The sequence below is a fragment of the Dromiciops gliroides genome, chromosome 1 (genome assembly GCF_019393635.1).
Source record: "Dromiciops gliroides isolate mDroGli1 chromosome 1, mDroGli1.pri, whole genome shotgun sequence".
Taxonomy (NCBI): domain Eukaryota; kingdom Metazoa; phylum Chordata; class Mammalia; order Microbiotheria; family Microbiotheriidae; genus Dromiciops; species Dromiciops gliroides.
In genome coordinates, this window is record NC_057861.1 from 2,195,713 (window position 1) to 2,216,924 (window position 21,212).

The 21,212-nt window shown below is 48.5% G+C and overlaps 1 protein-coding gene across 1 annotated transcript in view; it reads right to left on the bottom strand.

Annotated features, from left to right (window-relative positions):
• Positions 1 to 3,448: 3,448 nt before the first annotated feature.
• MAPK1 (mitogen-activated protein kinase 1) overlaps positions 3,449 to 21,212 on the bottom strand; it is a 73,383-nt gene continuing 55,619 nt past the window's right edge. The window contains exons 4-9 of the mRNA XM_043979925.1: positions 17,920 to 18,036; positions 14,864 to 14,978; positions 14,134 to 14,265; positions 12,737 to 12,846; positions 11,027 to 11,152; positions 3,449 to 7,057 (exon numbers count right to left, since the gene is read on the bottom strand). Coding sequence (XP_043835860.1) covers positions 11,036 to 11,152; positions 12,737 to 12,846; positions 14,134 to 14,265; positions 14,864 to 14,978; positions 17,920 to 18,036 — 591 coding nt within the window. The 3' untranslated portion in view covers positions 3,449 to 7,057; positions 11,027 to 11,035. The remainder of the gene's footprint in view (positions 7,058 to 11,026; positions 11,153 to 12,736; positions 12,847 to 14,133; positions 14,266 to 14,863; positions 14,979 to 17,919; positions 18,037 to 21,212) is intronic.

Genomic DNA, 21,212 nt, shown 5'->3' on the forward strand with positions numbered 1-21,212 from the left:
TCAAATCTGACCTTAGACACTCTGTGACCCTAGACAAGTCCTGTTCGTTAATTATAATAGCCTACATTTATTTAGGATTTTATAATGATCAACTGATTTGGTCCTCACAATAACTGGGAGGTAGGTGCTACTATTATCCTCATTTGAATATGAAACAAACATGTTAATTGACTTGTCCAGGGTCACACAGCTAGTTGCCACCTCTGCCTGCCTCAGTTTCCTTAACTGTCAAATGGAGATAATAGTAGCGTTTACCTCCCAGGGTTGTTGTAAAGGTAACACGGGAGATGTGTGAAGTGTTTAGTATATTAACTAGCCTATTTGTTGTTGTTCTTCAGTTGTTTCACTCATGTCTGACTCTTCATGACTCCATTTGGTTTTTTTGTTTTTGTTTATTGCAAAGATACCACTCCAAGTGAGCATACAGTGGCACTTAATAAATGCTTGTTCCCTCCCCAGTCCCCAAGGGAGTGAACTAGAGGTTATTTCTAAGTCATTGTCAGAAAATTTTCTAAGACTGTGGAGAATAGGAGAGGGGGGCTGGAGGACAAACATTTTTTTTTTCCCCAAGAAGAGGGGAAAACATGGAAGAAAAGAGCCTGCCCTCTACAAGTCAGGGAGCCTGACCTCACGGCCTGGGATGTTCTAGAGTGTAGAATTATTGGGGAGCTAATGGTGACGTTAAAAGTCCAGACAAAGGGAGAGAACAGGTCATGCCAATCTAACCTAATTTCCTAAAATGGTGGGTGAGGGAGAGGCTGTTGACACAGCCTACCTAAACTTGAGTCCCCATTGCCAACTGGCTACCCCCTAGGTCTTCCAAAGTCGATGTGTTCAAAATAGAACTCGTCTTTCCTCTCAGAGGGACGTCAGTAGCGCGGACGAGGCCTGACATCTCTTCCCTAGGAGGTCTTTCCTAGGCCTCGTCCGCGCTGCTGACGTCCCTCTGAGAGCACACTGAAGTGATCCCATCTGTGGCCTGTCTGCCCCATCAGACTGTAAGCTCCCGGGGCGGGGGTCTCTGCCTTTCTTTGCATCTTCAGTACCAGTGGGGTACCTGGCAGGTAGTGGGTGCTTAACATGCTGACTTGACCATTTGGCCCTTACGGGCCTTCGCAGTCTGACTCCAGCTAACTTTCCCAGGCTCAGGAAAGTGACTTCCAGGTCTGTCGCCTATCTGTGTGACCTCCCACTAGTGTCTTGGTCTGTCTTCTCATCTGCACGAAAGAGATCCCACCTCACAGGGCTGCTGGAAGCAAAGGGTTTCAAAAGCCCAAGGCATTCCCAGGACTGTGTCCTCGCCCAGAAAGTGGCCTTGGTTATGACCCTGTTTCTTAGTATTTCTCGGCATCCACAGCGACGTCCCACAGCGACGTCAATGCTCAGGTGTTCGGCTTTGAGGAGGGGACAGCCTGTGCTTGGTTTGTTTTGGAAAAGGCGAGGCTTAGCAGAGCACTTGATTGTCCAGCATTTCAGCTGCTGTTTGAGTTAATAATTCACCTTCTGAATACAGGGAAGGTAAAGAAACTCCAGGGTCGGTATGTTTAGTTATTAGACCAAACCCCGGGGAGGAACCATACTTACCCAGACTGGTTTTTTGTATTTGTGGTGAGAGCCAGGAGGAAGAAGTAAAGGGGAAGGCAACTCACTTTCCTCTAGACCCTGGTGGTCCCCAGTATGATTCTCCAGCTCACCAGTCTCCACCTGGACGGGCTGGATTGTAAGCTCCTTGAAGGCAGGGGCCGTCCCTTCCTGGCTTTTTGTATTCCCAGAGCTTTGTACGGTGCCTGGCCCATAGAGGCACTTAAATGTTTAGTCACTGACTGCAGAGGGACATTACACACAGAGGAGCCAAAAGGATGTGGGGCAGGCATGAAGGGAGAGTGAAGGATAAAAACAGGCAGAGGGCTGACCCGGGACTGAGGGAGCTCAGAACAACAAAGCACAGATCTGCGTTGGCAAAGGAGGTCATCCTGCAGGGACGGCATCCGCCCATTAAGAGTCCCCTGGGAGAAGATGCTGCCACAGGTCTGGAGGCTCAGCCGCAACCCGAGTTTTTGTCTGTTTTGGCAGGGAGGCGTCTCCTAACCTTGGACAGACAGGAGGGGAAATGGATCACCCTGGGAGGGCGTGAGGGTGTTTTCAGAAATGGAGATGTTGGATAAGAGAGCTTGTGGTTTGCCGCTCTTCACTCGCAGCGGGATAAAGAGAATTCCTTTACAGATGAGCAAATGGAAGCTTAGCCAGCTTAAGTGAACTGCTCCCAAACCCCATGGTCAGTGACCTGGGGGTCTGGCTATCAGCTCGAGCACTTACATGAGGGGATGCGCCAACCTCAGAAGGCCAGAAGAACATGAGCTGCCATCAAATCATTCACAGCTGATAAACCAGGCCCTGAGAAGGGTCCCCAGACTGACCCTGGGCTTTGCTGCCAGTTAAGTGCAATTCAGAGGTTCTCACCGAGTCTCGACTGTTGCTGGGGCTCGCTAATGTACCTGATTTAATGGCTGTTTAATGAGTTGGGCAAGTTGTGAGCTCACTCTTCCTTACCTCCCGCAGGGCTACTGGGAAGATGGCTCCAGATGACGCACTTGCAGATGGGAAGGACTTTCAAATGTCCACTAATACCTCTCCAAGTAATAGGAATGAGGCTGGTAACTGGGATTTCCAGCATTCACTCTCTTTTCCTCAAGAGCTTCCTGTCAGATAAATCTCTGGAAGGAAAACGAGCCTCTTATCAATCACTGCCTGACTCAGTTTCAGATTCTGTCCCTTGGTCACCTCTACACCACCTGGGGTGGGGGAAGGAGGGAGGAGGATGGTGGGATCACAGATTGAGTTGATCCTGCACAGCTTGGAGCATCCCTGAGTGGGGTCCAAACCTACCTCTGCCCCTTAAGCCCAGTGTTGCTGACCTTGGTACTTCACCTTTGAAGGCTTGGACCAGGTGGCGTCTGAGGTCCCTCCCAGGACAGAGGGTCCTAACACATGACCACAACCAGGACCGTCCCTCCCTCCACCCCTCAAGTCCTCTCTTCTTCAGGCTAGCCAGCCTCAGGTCCTTCCTCTGGGGCGTGACGGAGACCATTCATGGGGCTGGCTGCCTCCCCCAGCCTCTGTTCATCAAATAATCGCTTCTCCAGACCTTTACCCCAGGTCAGAGGGAGCATGTTAGCTGTCCATTGTAGACTCATACAGACCTTGGGCTTCGCTAAGCTCCCCCATATTGTCCTAATAAAGCGACTGGACCCAAGTGACTGAACCCATTCGTCCCCATCAAATTTCATTAGCACTGACCCAATGTTAGTCTGTCAATTCTCACTCTCCAAGCCATGGTACAAGAGATCTGGGAAACTCAGCTTTCTGGGGCAAATGTGGAACTTGCACGGGGCACTTCCTAAAGCCCGCCAGTGCCCCCCCCCATTTCTACACACACAGGACAACGGTGTTTGGGTGAGACAGGGCCACAATTTAATGATCTGATGTCAAAAGCAGTGAACACTCAATGAATCAGGTTGTTTTTTTCCAAAGGTACGTGTACAACATCCAAAGAGCCCACTGGAAATACTTACAGTCGTTTTATACAGATTAACCAGCTCACAAATGCCACGAGAGAATGTTCAGTTAAAACAATACAATGAATAATATACATTCAGATTCTTAATAAAAATCTCCCTTTTCCATGTTCTTTAAAACTTAGCATCGATGAAGTCACTTATGCAGAGGTTAGGGGTACAATACTAAAAGGCACCAACAAGACAAAGCAAGTACAAACGAAGCCGTTTTTTCTGGGCTGTGTTCGGCGAGTGCCCTACAAGGAGCCAGCCCGAGGAAGGGAGGACAGCACAGCCGCAGCGGCCATCAGCTTTGGATGGCCCCTCCTTCTCAAGGGCTGTCCTGGGTTGGTTGCTCGGCAGGAGGCTCTCTCCAGCGGCGCTGGTTTTCCAACCCCGGCACAGCCGTTTAAAAGCCCAAGTGCATTGAAAAGGATCAGCTCAATAGTTTTTGTTTTTTTTTTAATGGCTGCATTTACAAAAATATTTCCCACCAAGTGGGGATTACTCGGAAACATCAATTTACAAATATAAAAGTACTTCGCAAGGGCCCAGATCACGTGCGTTTGCAGATGCAGGCATGGACGTACTAGTACCAGACCACAGACTACAAAAGTTACCAAGTTCTTTAAAAATTATATCAACATAAGAAAAAGAGCTCTGACTGACTAGCTGCTCTGAAAGGGTCTAACTGGGAGGTGGAACAAGCGGTGGGCAGGGTGGGCTCTCACTAAGGACGGCCACGCCAAACTCCTTCGGGTCTCAGTGTCTTCTCCTACAAAACGGGTGAGCCGAATGAGGTGATCGCTAGGGCCCCCGTGGGCATTAAAGGTCTGTGGTTCCAGGTGCACATGCTCAACTGCTACAAGCCTTTTGGGGAGCATCCCCCTAAATGACTCTGAGGTCTCAGAGACAAAAGCTCAAGCAGTTTGGGTGTATTGTTGCATATCTGGTGTTGTGGGATTTGAAAGCATTTCCACCAAGGCCGTGCTTAGCACGTTTCTAATGGGGTTTCTGTTGGCATGCCCGATGCCAAGAGTGACTACAAACTAGTGGCCAAAGGCCTTGGCGCCATCTTAGTTGGCTGCCCAGAGCACCAGATGAGTGATACCCCAAGGCTGTGGTTTGAGGAGGATCTGAAGACCAATCTTGAAATACAGAGGCAAAGGAGGCAGCCTGGTCCAGAGGAAAGGGTGTTGAATTTGGAGGCAGAAAATCTGGGTTCAAATCGAGACCCTAATTATTACATGTGTGACCTTGAACAAGTCATTTGAACTCTGTAGGCCTCAAGTTTCTTCACTGTCAAAAAACAAGGAGGGGATTGGCTTAAATCTTCCAGTTCTAAACTTGTGTTCTAAGAGAAATCCACTTGAAAAGCATAGGGGAATAGGGAAATAAAGCCATGCACACTCCTTCAGAAATGAAAACGGAGGAACCCAAAGTGTTAGTTCCATCTCCATCACACACCGAAGTAATTCTATCAGCCCCAGGAGAGGCCCGAGCACGTGTGGGAAGAGTAAATGAAGAGGCCCAGTGTCTTTGACACCACAGACCCAGCTCAGCTTTGCAAACAGGACTGAGAATCCTCTTGTTGGGCTGGACGAGGCCTGGAAAGTCTGCAAGCTTGACGGCTAACCGCTTACTGGATGCCCTCGATAAGGGGGTAGGGGATGGGGACTGATTGTTCCAAATGCACAGAAATCCTGTGGAATCAGAGATTGCCACAGAAGATTCCATCCAAAGGAGAACAGTTCTTGGTCACAATTTTTTTTCCTACTAAATCTCTCATACCTAGCATAGGGACTGAGAAAAACTGAGGCCATGCTCCGCCTGTACGCCGGAGGGCGAGAGATGTCTGAGCACGGCATCGTACAAAAGTCACCTTTCCCTGACCACCTCAGGCAGGCAAGCACTCTGCCCAGGGGTGCCGCTGAGCCTACCTGCCCATCCAAACACACTAGCCTGGAGAAAAGTCAAACTAAATTTTAACGTTAGTGTGAAGATATCAGACTTCAGTTTATTTCCATGAATTACAAGTGCATTTCTGTTCATATCAGCAGGCAGTCTCATAGAATCCATTCTCCTTCGCTGCCCAAATTAAACAAGGAAGAGGAGAGCAGGGGGAACAAGAAGCTACAAACAGAATTCTTTCTCCGAAGGTACTCGTTGGGAAACAACTCAGAGGTAACGCGAGATTTTTTGTCTCCGTCAATAGGCATGGGGCGCTTAAGACAGTCGTCTGTGCACAGAAAGCAGTGACAATCATGCGAGGGCACGGTCATTATCTGGAACAAGGCAGGTTTCTCACCACGGAGAGGAGAGCAGCGGAGGGAGGAGAGAGGTACCCGGCATAGGGCAGGACACCTGGGAGGTTCCTCGGCACATGACCTCAGGATGAGGAAGGAGGACTCTGGTGCTGGGTTCTGCCAGGCACGGCTTGGGGGGGGCGGGGGGGTTGGTCGGGAAAAGAGTGGGGGAGACAGACATGCTGCAGGAGCAGGAAGAGCGGGACCCCTTCCTCTACTCCCAGCAACCCACTGCCTCACACACATGGCTGGTGGGGAGCATTTCAGTCATTCTGCTCCCTCCCTCCAGGGCAGGTGTCCACTCATTCAACTCTCCCTGTGATCTCTGTGTATCTCTCACCAGATAGCAAGTCAGCTGCCCTGGGGGTCGGGGGTGGGCATGGGGGGGAGTTCTTTTTGCATACATTTTGTAAACACTCACTACTGCATATAACATGAGCTTTGGAAGGGCCCCCAGGAATGGGACAGGGAGCCACCGGACACCAGCACAAACACTGCAGGGCAGCCAGCTCCAGCCTTTGGAACAGAACCCTAATTTCCTAGGAGCTTGACAAAGAGCATACACCCTTTAAGAAAAGAGCCACCCATCCATGCTGGGTCTAGGAAAATGGAGGCTAAGGGCATCCCTGGGATGAAGGTGAAAGACACACTTGCTAGGTCTGCTGACCTCGAATTAAGATCGATTTCACTGATTTCCTGCTTGGGGTAAACAGTTATGGTTCAAAGTCGAAGTGCAAACGAGGGGGTGTCACTGACGTAAAGTGCCCTAAACAGTTCTAATCTAGCTCTCCCTTCAATACGACAGGATAAAACAAGATGCCAGTGACTGAAGCCAAGTCAGAGAAATGGAATCTACCGCGTCAACTCAAGGATCCACGGGGAAGTTGTCTAGCACTGGGTCAGGAGTGGACGGGACCGCTGCATCTCTCAAACCGGAAAGCAAGCAGGAGACTAAACGAGTGGTGAGCAGTCAGTGTCCTCAGACGAGTCACCAATGGGGAACACACACAGGAGTGTCAATCACGATTCTTCAGGCTGAAAGAATTCATCAAAAGCAGAGAAGCCACAACTACCAGAAGCCGCCCCTCGGAACGGCTCCGAGGAGTTAAAAGTGGAGAAGCCGAGACAGGCCAGAGGGACACGACCAAGGACCAAAAAGTAGGAGAGGAACGTCCCTGCAGAGCATGTCAGGGTCCCCTGCGGAGAGAAGAGAGTGATGCATTGTTGGGGAGGAGGCCCCAGGAGAGGGCCCACAGAGCCCCTGCACCTGCGACCCTTTCCAGGGGCCTCTGCTGCACAACTGAGTGCTGCTTCAGCCCTCCCTCCAGGCCGTGGGCGGGCAGAATGACCACAGCCTGTTGGTCGCCCTTCTGGGGAGGAGAGCTCCCGACTTGGCCTTGTACTCGGCCAAGAGAGGGCCGGGCTCCCAGTGATACTGCCCCCTAGGCCTTTCTGGCTTTTAAGAAGCTGAAAGGCTCTCAGGGTGAGTGGCTATGGAAGGGATCGAGCATTTATTTACATGACTTTTTGTTTGGCAATGAGGGTTAAGTGACTTGCCCAGGGTCACACAGCTAGTAAGTGTCAAGCATCTGAGGCTGGATTTGAACTCAGGTCCTCCTGAATCCAGGGCCAGTGCTCTACCCACTGCACCACCTAGCTGCCCCAGGGATCAAGCATTTATTAAGCACCCACCATGTGACAGGCACTGGGCCAAGTGCTTTTGATCAAGGGAGGTGCTATGGTACCCATTTTATAGTTGAGGCAGAGGTTAAGTGACTTGCCATGGGACACCGGCTAGGGCGAGTTTGAGGGTGGATTTGAAATGAGATCTTCCTGACTCCAGGGCTCTATTCCCCAGGTACCTCAAGAGTCCTGGGTCACTGCAACTCCATCAATGAGGTCAGTGGAGGTAGAAGAAAGAATAGTGAAATAAAAAGATTTCCCTATTTAAAAAAAAAATCTCATCCTGTAGAGAAATGACTGCTTTGATAAACTTTAGGAATATCTGAGTGGCCAGGGAGGAGATGCCAGCTGTGACCCTACCTCAGACACTGACTAGTTATGTGACCCTGGGCGGATGCTGCTCAGCCTCAGTTTGGGGATCGTGACCCCTTTATGACTTAGCCCACAGGGCTGCTGAGAAGCGTGTGGGGGTCCAACAGATCAGTCGACACATTCCCGAACAGTCAGAGAGCTGGGCCGGGGCAGGTGACAGTCACAGGCTGGGGAGCCCTTCTCTTGCTGGGCACTGGTACCCTGCTTCCCTCCCCTCAGAAAGCCCATCAGATGTGGGATGGGGAAGAGAAGAGGCCGGCTCGCTGGGGAGCAGCAACACCTTGGGGGCCGGGAGGGAGGGAGGGGCCTTCTCCTGGTGACACTGGTCAGCAACAGGTTCAGCAGTGATGGCCAATCTGAGGGGTGCAATGCTGTAGGAGTCAGACCCATGAGATCTTGGGCAGGATGTGTCTCAGAGCTTCGGAATAATCATATTAATAATGGTAATGAAGATAAAAGTAGCGATGGCTGGTAATGGTTCTAAGTTTTGCCAAGTCAGCTGCAGATGCCCTCTTGTGATCCTCAGAACCATCCTGGGAAGGAAGGGTTACTACGATGATTCCCACTGTACAGATGAAGAAACTGAGGCAGAGGGGTTCAATGACTTGTCCAGGTCACACAGGCAGGATGCCACCCAATCAAGCATCACCAGTAAAAAGTGGGGGCCGTGTTAGATGACAGTCAAGGGTCCCATCACCTAGCCTTCCTGAATCTCAACTTGTTCATCTCTAAAACAAGAGAGGACAATGCCCTGGCACTTCTGACCTCCTGGGACCTCATCATCATGGAGAGCGGCTGCTTGCTGTCTGATACTTTAACTAATGACCGCTCAATCCCCAATTCCTATTGTTAAAGCAGAGCCCGCCCTTCAAGGCCTGGCACAAAATGCCAAGAGTTAAAGACTGAATTTTCTCTCTACATGGGATAACACAGTAGGCCAGGGGTTCTCAGTCTGGGGTTCATGTGGGCAGATTTCAAAGGTCCTGATGAGGAAAAAGGACCTCTGCAATTGAGTGTAGACTTTGATCATGGGCCATAAACACGAGTCAGAGAAGGGCCCTCAGGCTTTGCCAGCCTGGATAGCCCAGGGGTCCAGGGAGACACACACACACACACACACACACACACACACACACACACACACGCAGGCACACACACATGTTTTGAGAGGCCCTGTTGTGGACACTGCAGCATGGTGGAAAACACAGTGGATTGGGATCCAGGAAAACAAGGTTCAAACCCCACTGTGGCATTTACTTGTTGGGCAAGTCCCCTGAATGGTGTCCCTTAGGTTCCTCATCTCTAAAATGGGGATAACGTTGGCCCTACCTACCCCCTCACCGGGAGGGCTTGTTTGGGGCTTGCCTTTCTCTGGATCTCTGGTGCTCAGCATGGTTCTATGCACATAGTAGGTGCTTCATAGATGCTTGCTGACAATCTGGTTTTTTTGTTTGTTTGTTTTGGTGAGGCAACTGGGGTTAAGTGATTTGCCCAGGGTCATACAGCCAGTAAGTGTTAAGTGTTTGAGGCTGGATTTGAACTCAGGTCCTCCTGACTCCAGGGCCAGTGCTCTATCCACTGCGCCACCTAGCTGCCCCTCTGACTTAATCTGAAAACCCCTGTTCCTACTGTGCAGGAAGTTACCCTCCCTGGCTCAAGTCAGGGGTTGGCCTGCTGCTCTCATTACTGTTCCTCTGAGAGGGTGCTGACAATGTGGTCAGTTCCAAATTGTTTTCAGATGTCCACAGGGCTAAGCCCATTTAAAAGCCTCTGGAAATGGGTGCTAAGACATCTGCCATTGTTATAATTGGTAAGGAGTGAGGCCAGACTCTCAGGGCACTGAGAATCCCGCCTTCTCCAATTCCCTGCCCACAGGACAGGCGATGGCCAAATGAAATGAACAAAGTCTGTCTTCCCCGAGCTTTCCAGACAATGTCTAGCTGACTGTATCTAGAATAACGCCACTACTACCAACATCTGGGGCCCTGGATGCATGCTCTCCATCCAAGCAGTTCTGTCTGCCTGGGGCCCAAGGAGGATAGTGACCGGAGCAAGGGCCTCATGTGCAGCCAGACACTGCCCCGGATGCCTCTTCCCTTCTTCCCATTCCCCATCTCCAACCAGTGGCTGAATCTGGCCCTGCGACTTCCGGAGTCTCTAGACCACACCTGGTTTCTCAGGGCCTTTTCCCCAGGCTATGCCAAGGGGCTCCTGATGGCAGCATGGGCTGTCCCTGGAGGACCTCTACCTGCTCACTCCAAGAGGGCCTTCAGGCCTCATCCCATCCTCCCCCTTCCCATGCACCCTCCAGGTCCCATCAAACTAAGGGGACGTGTCTCTTCATGCAGTGGCCTGGCCTGCTCCCGAGCTGGAGCTTCCTCCCTTCTTCATCTCTACTTTTCACAATCCCTCATCTCCAAAACAGCTTCAGAAAGGCCTAGAGAAACTGATGGGCAACAGGGCCACAAGGGATAATTCAAGGAAGGAAGGTTTGGGGGGAGACGGAAAGGAGACGAGCAGGAGGGCAGTGGACAGAACCAGACTGTCACTCGTGTCTTCCCCTGGTGGGCTGGCAGTGACAGGCCCCTGAGTTGCCTGGTACACGGGCTTGACTCAAGGTGGCAATTCTCATGTGCCAGTTAAAAGGGCCCACCCTGAGCTCTGCCTTCTCTGAATTTCAATAGTCTATTAAACCACTGGACAAGCTCCACTGATGTTCTCTCCCAATGCCTGACAGTGCTCCATGGTGCTCTACCCACTGAGCCCCCCATCTGCCCATGGTGGGTTTTCAGCATGGGCTCACAAGAGGAGGAATGCGCCAAGTATCTCCACAAAGGCCTGGGTCGGCAGTGGAGAGAGCCGGGGACCTGACATCACCACACTAGTGCTGGCAGCCCCTTGCCTGGAGGCGTCCTTCTGAATCATGTACTGACCCAAAGCCTCAGTTTCGTCCCCTATAAATTGGGGGCTTTGATCCTTGTCTTCCCTACCCTGCAGGGCTGTGTAAGGGTCACAGAATGGCACGGTACTCCCCTTCCCTAGAAAAAGAGGCCCAGTCAGCCCTTTGGGGCCCCGGGGCCTGAGCCCTTCAGCCTGCTTCCCTGGAGTTACCTGTAAAGTTTAACATCGGTATCCAGGCTGGAATCTAGCCGTCTCTTCAAAAATCAGCTCTTTCAGCTTCTCCTTGGGCAGGTCATCCAGCTCCATGTCGAACTTGAATGGGGCTTCAGCTACAGGCTAGAAAAAGGAAGGCCGTGCAGGAGTGAGTGTGATTTAGGTCCTAAGGTGGTCAGTACAACAGAGATGATGGCGCTGCCCCAGTCATGGGCCATCTCAATGGGGCCGTACCAATTTGCTCCAATGCGCTTCCCTTTGCCTGAGATAAGCAAAGCTCTCCCTGCTGCTCCAGCCAAAGGCCCTCCCCAGGGACCCAGAGCTCTCCTCAGGGCTCTGCAGCGAGCAGGGGAATCTCTGCTCCCACCATCTGGCGCAGAAGATACACCAGCCCAAGCTGGAAGCAGGCTCCAGAGCACGTCCCCACAGAAACCCTGTCAGGAGACGCTGATGCTAGAATTAAGAGCCACTGAGGCTGCTTGGGGATGACCCACTATTTAAGCCGTGGTTTTCTCTGGGGAAACGAGTCTCGGGCTCCAAGTGACTGCCTCAGAAGCTTGGGTACCAGTCCATTTCTAGGCCAGGCACACAGCACCAGATGGGATGTTTCCCAGGCGACGCCAGGAGCTGCCTGGGACATGGGTCTAAAGGGCCCTCAGCCACGGCTTGTGGAAGACAGCGGACATTCAGGTCCCACTTGGAGGCTGCGATGACGTGCACAACCGTGAGCAAGGGACAAAGCCCGCCCCTTCTCTGAGGACAGGTCAAGACAGGAATGATGACCCCCATTTGAAAGACAGGGGAACAGGTCCAGCAAGATTAAGGGACTTCCTCCAAACTGCAGAAGAGCACCAGTGGTAAGCCTGGTGGGGACCCAAGGAGGGGAGGAGAGAAGCCTTGCTCCAGCTAGGTCTTTGGGGGCGGGGAGGCCTGCACAGAGGGGGCTCCATGCTCCACAAATAGCATTGTTCTCTTGGGGGGGGGGGGAAGTAGCACATGCTGACCACATTGTCTTGCAGGAAGCTGCATGGGCAGGCAGCACATGGGGCTCATGGCCCATAAACTCTTCAGAGGCAGGGGCTAGTCATTTTTGTCCATGTAGCCCCGGCACAGAAGTGAGAGCGAGCGAGCGAGCGAGAGTGAGAGTGAGAGAGTGAGAGAGAGAGAGAGAGTGTGTGTGTGTGTGTGTGTGTGTGTGTGTGTGTGTGTTTAGACTTGGGATGTCAGAGGCATTCATTCTCTACACCCAATTTTCAGGGGCTTTCACTGGGAGAGAAATCAGGGTGCAATGCCCCTCCCAACCCTCCATGCTAGATGAATACACAAGGAGGGACCCTGTGAGTGATCTCGAATTTGTCAGGAACACAAGATGGTTATGGGGCTCTTGAGAACTTTAAAATCAAAGCCCTGTACAGAGCTTTCTAAATTTTCAAGTGCTGTACTGATGTGAGTTATTTCTTAAAACACACTTTTTTGGCCTCCCCCAACTCCCCCCCCCCCCAGTTGCTGTCTTTTAAACACCTCAGCAAGCATGGTCATTCTCGGTGCAAGCCTGCCTGTGCCCACTGATCCTGTGCATGATGGCATGATGGGATGGAAGATGGTGGCTGGGGAGATGAGCCATTCCAATGGGGGGATTCTCCAGGACTCTCCCTGTATCAGCAAGGTCCACAGAGGCCTTTTCGGCCTGTCTCCCTCCCTCCTCACCTCATCACTTGGGTCATAATACTGCTCCAGGTAGGGATGGGCCAGTGCCTGCTCCACCTCGATCCTCTTGTGAGGGTTAAATGTCAGCATCTTATCCAACAAATCCAGAGCTAGAAAGAGAACCAGGGGCTACTGAAAAAACCACAGTGATATGACAGGAGAACTCTGCTCACAGGCTCTTCCACCTCCAAAAGGGCTCAACAAAGACACTGACTTGTTGCCAATGTCCCGGCCTGTGCTGCCTCTGCTGGATCCGGAGGCTAAGCTCTGGGGTCAGGGCACCTGGGCAGACCCCTGGCACACTCCAACTGTCTCCTCCACATCCTGAGATGCCACCGACGGCCCTGAGCCTGTCGTCTCCCTTATGCACAGGCCTGCCCATGCAGCTCCTCTCCTAGACATCACCCCTGCTGGGTCTGTAGAGCCCATCTCCTCTGGCCCCAATCTACCTGTGATGTCATCTCCCTTCCCAGAGTGCCCAGGCTGGTCTGACTGGCCTTCTCCATGGAAGACACACTGGCTGCACTCCCCCCTCACCACTGCCTCTCGTAGTCTCCCATCTTCTTGAAAACTCGGAAAGCCACTCCTGGCAGTCTGTCCTCCAGGCTGGACTGACTCCCACTGTGAAGCTATCCCACCTAGTCTTCCTCCGAGCTCTGACACCAAGCCCCCATCCTTTCCACCCCAGTGACCAGTTCCTCCTCCTTGTTATGGAGAAAGCGACAGACTCACCCCCCCACGAGAGCACTCGGCACATCCTGACTGAAGCCTGGGTAAACTGGAGATGCAGAAATGGAATTCTGCTTAACTGCACTGGTACAATGGGCTTGGGGCCAAATCTGAATATGGACATTTCAACATAGGCACTTTCATTAGTGAATCACTCGAGTGACATAATTCAAATAGGAAGGTGTACACCAATCTCCTAAGTAAGATATCCAAAAAAGTCACTTCTCTGAAGCAGACCAAGATAGCCAGGCCCACCCCAGTGCATCAGCAGTCTGATGAAAGACCTAAGCAAAGAGGCTGGAAAATCAACAGATGGGCTAAGTGTGGGCTCCCTGGCCAAGGACAGTGAATATTCCTGCATCCAGGCCCCAAAATAGAGAGAGAAGGGAGGCTCTGTCAAACAGGGACTAAAGAAAATGGAGCTGTCACTCACCAGAGAGGAACAACTGGCTCCTTGCTCTCTATGAACCCCCCAAGAGAGCCAAAGCAGCAATCTAATTAATCAAATGGGTACAGATACTTCTTTAAAAAGCTTGCCAATGTCTAACATTTTCAGATCTCTAGGACAGACATGTTGACCACATGGCCATGACAGAATTCACAGCTCGGGCTCTAGCCTGAAAACTCCACGGCCAGCCAAAGGGTGGGACTGAACCAGGAGCACGTACCTTTGGGGTCGGCGTTGGGGAAGAGTCTATTCCATGGGACCTTGTTTTTGTGAGGAAGAGACAGCAAATAGTTCCTGGCTTTTAAGTTTATTATGCAGTTCAAGTCTTCTTGTGATGGGGATCCAAGAATGCCTGTCAAAGGAATGGATTTGAATTTTAAACTACAGAAGCATCTTAGAAACAGCAGAGACGGGGGAGAGGGGCCGGCCCACAGCATCATCGATCTCCTTTTTTTACAGCTGAGGAAACTGAGACCCAGAGAGGGAAAAGGCCCATCACAAAGTGTGCTAGAAAGAGAGCTAGAGCTCTGCCAAGGGAAACTTCCCAGGTCCAGCCAGGAAAGGTCTGCCAGCGGATGCTTACCTGGCACCGTGCAGCACGCGCCCCAGCAGTGAGGAATCCCACAGGTGCAGCACCCCCCCACCCCACTGAGTCTGATGGAAAACAAGGCTAATCTGTGTCCAGATGATGGAGCCAGCGAGAGAGAAAGGCGAGCAAGTGACCACCGTGAAGCTTGTGAAATGGAGCAAACACCACCCAGCTGTAGAATCTTTTTTTGGGGGGGGGGGGCAATGAGGGTTAAGTGACTTGCCCAAGGTCACACAGCTAGTAGTAAGGGTCAGGTGTCTGAGGCCGGATTTGAACTCAGGTCCTCCTGAATCCAGGGCTGGCGCTGGCACTCCCTGCACTGCAACCCCCGCCCCGCCCCGCCCCAGCTATAGAATCTTACCAAGAATGTGGTTCAGCTGATCAAGGTAATGTTTTCCAGGGAAAATGGGTCTGTTGGAGAGCATCTCCGCCAGGATACAGCCCACAGACCAGATGTCAATGGACTTGGTGTAACCCTAGAGGAAAGGAGAGAGTGACAAAGCAATGAGCCAAACGGCAGTCATGGCCAGTGCCCTCCAGGGCAGGATGGACAACTTCATTCTCGCTCCTCTCTGAGGGAGATGTAGCATGTCTTCCAGTTGTCCACAAACCCAATCCTAAGAAGGGGTCTTGAGGCTTTACCAGATGGGCCCAGAAAGATGCATGTGCCTTACTCACTGTGGCTCTGGTGGGGTAGGAGGCATTCTGGGAGCTTACCTCCAGACAGAAAGTGCCCACCAAGGAGCTAGAGAACTTGGTGGGCCGAGCTAGAACTTGGACCTGGGTCTTCTGCTCACGAACCTCTGCTAGAGAGAGGTCTACCTTCCTCAGGCCTCCCGATTGGAGACAAGTGAAATCCCACAAATACTTATTAGGAGCCCACTCCATACAAAGTGAGGCAGGCATTCAGGGGAGAGACGTCTAACAGAGGTGAGTTAGGGAGGTGCAGCAGCCAAGAAGGATGAGAAGTGTCAGGGAAGGCTTCATCTAGGAGGCTGCACTGGAGCTAAGCTCTGAAGGAAGAGAAGGATCCAGAAAGCCATAGCCCAGACAAGAATTCCCTCGAGGTAAGGAGGCCACTTGGGCAAATCCTCGGAGCGGGGAGGCACAAGGTCAGTTTGGAAAGGAGCTAGCTGGCTGTCCATAATGGCAGCCAAGCAGAGGGCACGTTAAGGGCTATAATGTGAAACAGGGCAGGAAATGGGCAGAGGGAGGAGCTGGGAGGGGGTGGGAGCATGGGGGTTTCTGACATCATGCTAGGGAGCTGTCTTTTACCGTAATAGGGTATTAGGGAAGAACACTGGATACCAAGAAAATATCGTCATGTGAACAGATCCCTGACCCAAAGAGGGTCCAGGGCCTTATCTAGTCCATTATCTCTTCAATTCAGCCAGTCAGGCCTCTGCCCACCAAGAGGCTTTTCAACATGCTCTGTTGGAGTTTGTCTCATTGTAATGGAATTTTAAGTGAGAGGCAGAGGCAATTATGAAAGCTATAACAGACAACTTCAAATATAAAAAAACCCAAAAAGCTAATGCAGTTGGGGTAAGGAGAAACTGTCAACTGGTGGGCAAATCTTCACGTTTGATGTCTCTGATAAAAGTTTACTGGTAAAGATACATAGAGAATTGATACAAATATATGAGAATGACACTAACTGGTGAGTGGTCACGGTGATGGATGAACTGAATTTTCTTTTCTTTTTTTTCCCCCTTTGTTTTTGTAGGGCAATGAGGGTTAAGTGACTTGCCCAGGGTCACACAGCTAGTTAAGTGTCAAGTGTCTTGAGGCTAGATTTGAACTCAGGTCCTCCTGAATCCAGGGCCAGTGCTCTATCCACTGCGCCACCTAGCTGCCCCCTGAATTTTCAAAAGAAGAGCCATTAAGTACTGACCAGCCATATGAAAGAACACTCCAAGTCATTAATAAGAGTAATGCAGGGGCAGCTAGGTGGCGCAGCGGATAGAGCACCAGCCCTGGAGTCAGGAGGACCTGAGTTCAAATCCGGCCTCAGACACTTAACACTTACTAGCTGTGTGACCCTGGGCAAGTCACTTAACCCCAATTGCCTCACTAAAAAAAAAAAAAAAAATTAAAAAAAAAAAGTAATGCAAATTAAACCCATTTTAAGGTTCTGAGCACAAGCCCATAAGATCAGTCAAGGTAACAGGATTAAAGAGACAAATATCAGAGACTTCTTGGAAGGGCAGGAACCCTGATGCATTCAGCAGAGGTAGAAAACAATGTGCAACTGCGCTCACCCAGAATCACGCTGCACACGCCATCCTTTTAGTACTACCCCCATGGTGGTGCCACAAGGGAGCCCAAGAGAGAAAAGGGTCCTTGTAACCTAATCCTCTAGCTAGTTCTCGTATTAAATAGACAATTATGCTGAGAACTGCATTTCCCAAAAGACTGGGGACAAAGTAAGCACCCATAAGTTAGGGAAGCACAGAAAAAAACTGGAATGAATGGAATGAATGGAATATCGCTGCACCCTGAGAAATGACAAAGATGAAAAATTCAGAGAATCCTGAGCAAATGCAAGTGAAGTAGGTAGAACTGAGGAAGGAACCAGGTTTGGATCAGGCATTCCGAACATGGCCCCTGCAACCTTCGCTTTGAAACATCTTGTTAATGATATTTCAATTGTATCATATAATTGGGAAAATGCTTTTTAGGTGTTGTTAATCAATCAATCCTTATGAAGTGCCTACTATGGGCTAGACATTGTGCCATAAGCACTTACCCCATTAGAATGTAAGCTCCTGGAGGGCCAGAGCTGAGCACACAGTAGGTTCTTGCCTAACAAAGTACATATCCTATATCCAAGAGGAAGTCACATGTTCCAACTGATGCAACAGATTTGGGGAACAGAGAAAATCTTCAGGAAATGAGTTTCCTAAGCTCTAGACCCTTCCTCCATGGTCCTACGGTGTCAGTCAAATACAGCCTGTGGAGCAACTCAGCCCCAAATGAATGGGAATCACTGATTAACAGTGGGAGAGGCAACAGCTTAGAAGGGGTGAGAACCTGGCCACCACATGGATCAATCGCTGAAGAAAGGGAGAAGAGGGAGTTTCACTAGGTAAGCCTAAATTCCTTGGTTCTTATGTCCTCATCAATGTCCTTCTTGAAAACCTCATGAAGGTTGTGGAGGGCCCTGGGTTCTTGAAGTTTCCATCAATGAAATACAAACTCCAGCAGGTCCAATAAAGACAGAAAGAATTTCAGGAGGAGCATGAATCCACTGTCCAAGGACCAGCTTTACTGTGGAGCTAACTAGGTTTTTTGGCCTCTGCAGCTCATGAAAATTAGCAAGAAATGGGGAGGCCTGTGATAATCAGTGATGTGCATCTTTTCAAATACTGGGACCTTTTTCCTGTACAACAGTGGGATGACCAATGGCGGACTGACCTTGGAATTCAGCATAATTTCAGGTGCTCGGTACCAGCGTGTGGCCACATATTCTGTCAGGAAGCCTGTGTGATCGTGATCTGGATCTGCAACACGAGCCAGGCCAAAGTCACAGATCTGAGGAATACAAAAATGGAATCACTTACATGGATGGTCAATCCAAAGTATTAAGTAGTCAGTCAATGGCCAGGCTGATCACACTTTAACAAAACATATAGATATTACATTTTGAAACCGGTGAAATGTCTCGCAATGGTCAGTTTACAAAACCTGAAGGAGTCTTATCAAATGATAGCAATCTTTCTTTATATCTTTTTTGTTTTTTGGTGAGGCAATTGGGGTTAAGTGACTTCCCCAGGGTCACACAGCTAGTAAGTGTCAAGGGTCTGAGGCCAAATTTGAACTCAGGTCCTCTTGAATCCAGGGCTGGTGCTCTATCCACTGCGCCACCTAGCTTCCCCCAGCAAATTTTCTTTAAATAAAATTCAGTGGGGCTGCTAGGTGGCACAGTGGATAAAGCACCGGCCCTGGATTCAGGAGGACCTGAGTTCAAATCCGACTTTAGACCCTTGACACTTACTAGCTGTGTGACCCTGGGCAAGTCACTTAACCCTCTTTGCCCCGCCCAATATATATATATATAAATTTTTTAAAAATTTAGTGGAGTGGTAGTACCTTTGATGAAATGGGCTAAAGGTAAGATTTAGTGAGATAGAACATTTGATCTGAATTTAGTTCCCACAACTGAGAGGCTTCATATTTCTGCTGGAAAATTAAATGAAAATCAGTATCAGAAATGAAAAAGAGGAAATCACAAGAAACAAAGAAGAAATGAAGAATATCATGAGAGTCTATTTTAGCTAAATATATGTTAATAGGTGAAATGTATTAGTATTTATAAAAATGTAACATATCCAGATGAACAGATATTAAATCATTTTAAAGGCCCACTCTCAGAAAAAGAAATTTAAAATGCATACATTAATTCCCTCCCCCCAAAAAACCCTCTGAATTCATAAGCGAATTCTATAAAATTTTCAAAAAACAATTCCAAATTACACAAACTTTGCAAAAATAGGAAAAGGATTGTGTCAAACTCCTTTGACAATCCAGATATGGTCTTGATACCTTCAACAGGAAGAATCAAAACATAAAGAAAACCACAAAGCAATTATTAATGCACACTGATGCTAAAACTTAAAAATAAAATATTAACAAAGAGGCTATAGCAACATATCACAAAGATTATACCCTATGACCAGGTTGGCTTTCTACCAAGAATGTAGGGTTGATATAATATTAGGAAAATTATTAACAGAAGGGATTATATTGAAAACAACAATCATGATTATATCAGTAAAGGTAAACACTCATTTCTATGACAAACATTAGACAACACAGAAATAAATGTAACTTTCTTTAACATGATAAATAGTATATATCTTAAATTAAGGCAGCAGTAAGGATGCCCAATTTCTATTGGATAGAATGCTCGAAATGGTGGCTATAAGATAAAAGACAAAAAGAAATGTTATGAACATGTATCAGAAAAGAAACATGGTGGTTTTAAAAAAATGGCATATTTGGCGAACTCAGAAGAATCAAATAAATCAAAATTAATCAAAAAACAAAAAAAAACAACTTGCCTGAAGGCAAGCTGCAGGATATAAAGTAAATCCACATAAATCATTAGCATTTCTATAATTACCAATAAAAACTTAGCAAGAAGAGATTCAAAAAAAATAAATTCCACTTCTTTTTTTTTTTTTTTTTTTTTTAGTGAGGCAATTGGGGTTAAGTGACTTGCCCAGGGTCACACAGCTAGTAAGTGTTAAGTGTCTGAGGCCGGAGACTCCAGGGTCAGTGCTCTATCCACTGCGCCACCTAGCTGCCCATAAATTCCACTTCAATAACTAGAGGATGTAGAAATATTTGGGAGCTTACCAGCCATGATATACACAGAAGGAGCTGTATGAATTCAAACAAATACAAACAGACCCAAGCAAGCAGAAGAATATAAATTGCTCATGGTTGGGTTGGGTTAATACCATAACAATGATAACCCAACTTAGATTATTTATTCAGTTCTGTGCCAACCTACCAAAAGATTCCCTACTTTATAGAATTTTAAAAAACAAAATTAATCTGGAACAACACAGAGAGAGCACTACTAAGTCTGAAACCAAAGAAAGGAAATGGCCTGACAGTTACAAAAATATTTATTTATAGCCGTTCTTTTTGTGGTGTTAATGAACTGGAAACTAAGGGAGCGCCACAACTGGGGAATGGCAGAACAAAGCATGCATATTAATGGAATGGAATGAAACTGTGTTGTAGCAGGTAACACAGTACCTAGCACATAATAGGAGCTTTATGATTTTTTTTTGACTGACTGATTGCAATGAAGAAAGAGAAGATTTGGGGAAAACTTAAAACTTAAATGAAGGGGCAGCTAGATGGCTCAGTGGATAAAGCACTGGCCCTGGATTCAGGAGGACCTGAGTTCAAAGCCGGCCTCAGACACTTAACACTTACCAGCTGTGTGACCCTGGGCAAGTCACTTAACCCCCATTGCCTCTCAAAAAAAACAAAAAACCAAAAAAAACCAAAAAAAACTTAAATGAACTAATACAGCATGAAGTGACCAGACCAGAGGAACAATTTATGTTATGACTGTACAAATAAGCAATTTGGGGGGGGGGGGGGAAAAGCAATTTTTAAAGACTCAAGAACATTGATCAGTGTAATGATGGGCCATGATTCCAGAAGACCAATGATGAAGGATCTTACTAGCCTGAGAGACGATGGACTAATAAGCGCAATGAGACTCATTACTGAACACAATCAACTGTTCATTTGACTATGCTTATTTATTATAGGGGCTTTGTTTTTTCTTTTTTTGGAGGGAGGGAAGTTGGAGAAAAATGCTTTGAAATTTAAAAAAATTAATTAACAATAAGGGGGAAAAGAAAACTTAATAAAATCCTTTTCTATACTTTTGGGAATAATTAAGCCATAATAGAAAGTATTGTCTTTTTTTAAAAAATCAAATTGTTTGAAAGAGAAACAGAAAATCATTTAATTTTTCCGCAGAAGTCATCAGGATGTTCAAATCTGGCGTCAGTTACTTGACACTTACTAGCTGTGTGACCCTGGGCAAGTCACTTAACCCCAATTGCCTCACCAAAAAAAAAAAAAAAAGTTCATCAGGATATGATCTGATATAATCTTACAATAATCACAAATGACAAACCCAGTTTTTAAAAATACAGCCAGTATATTACGAGAAGTTT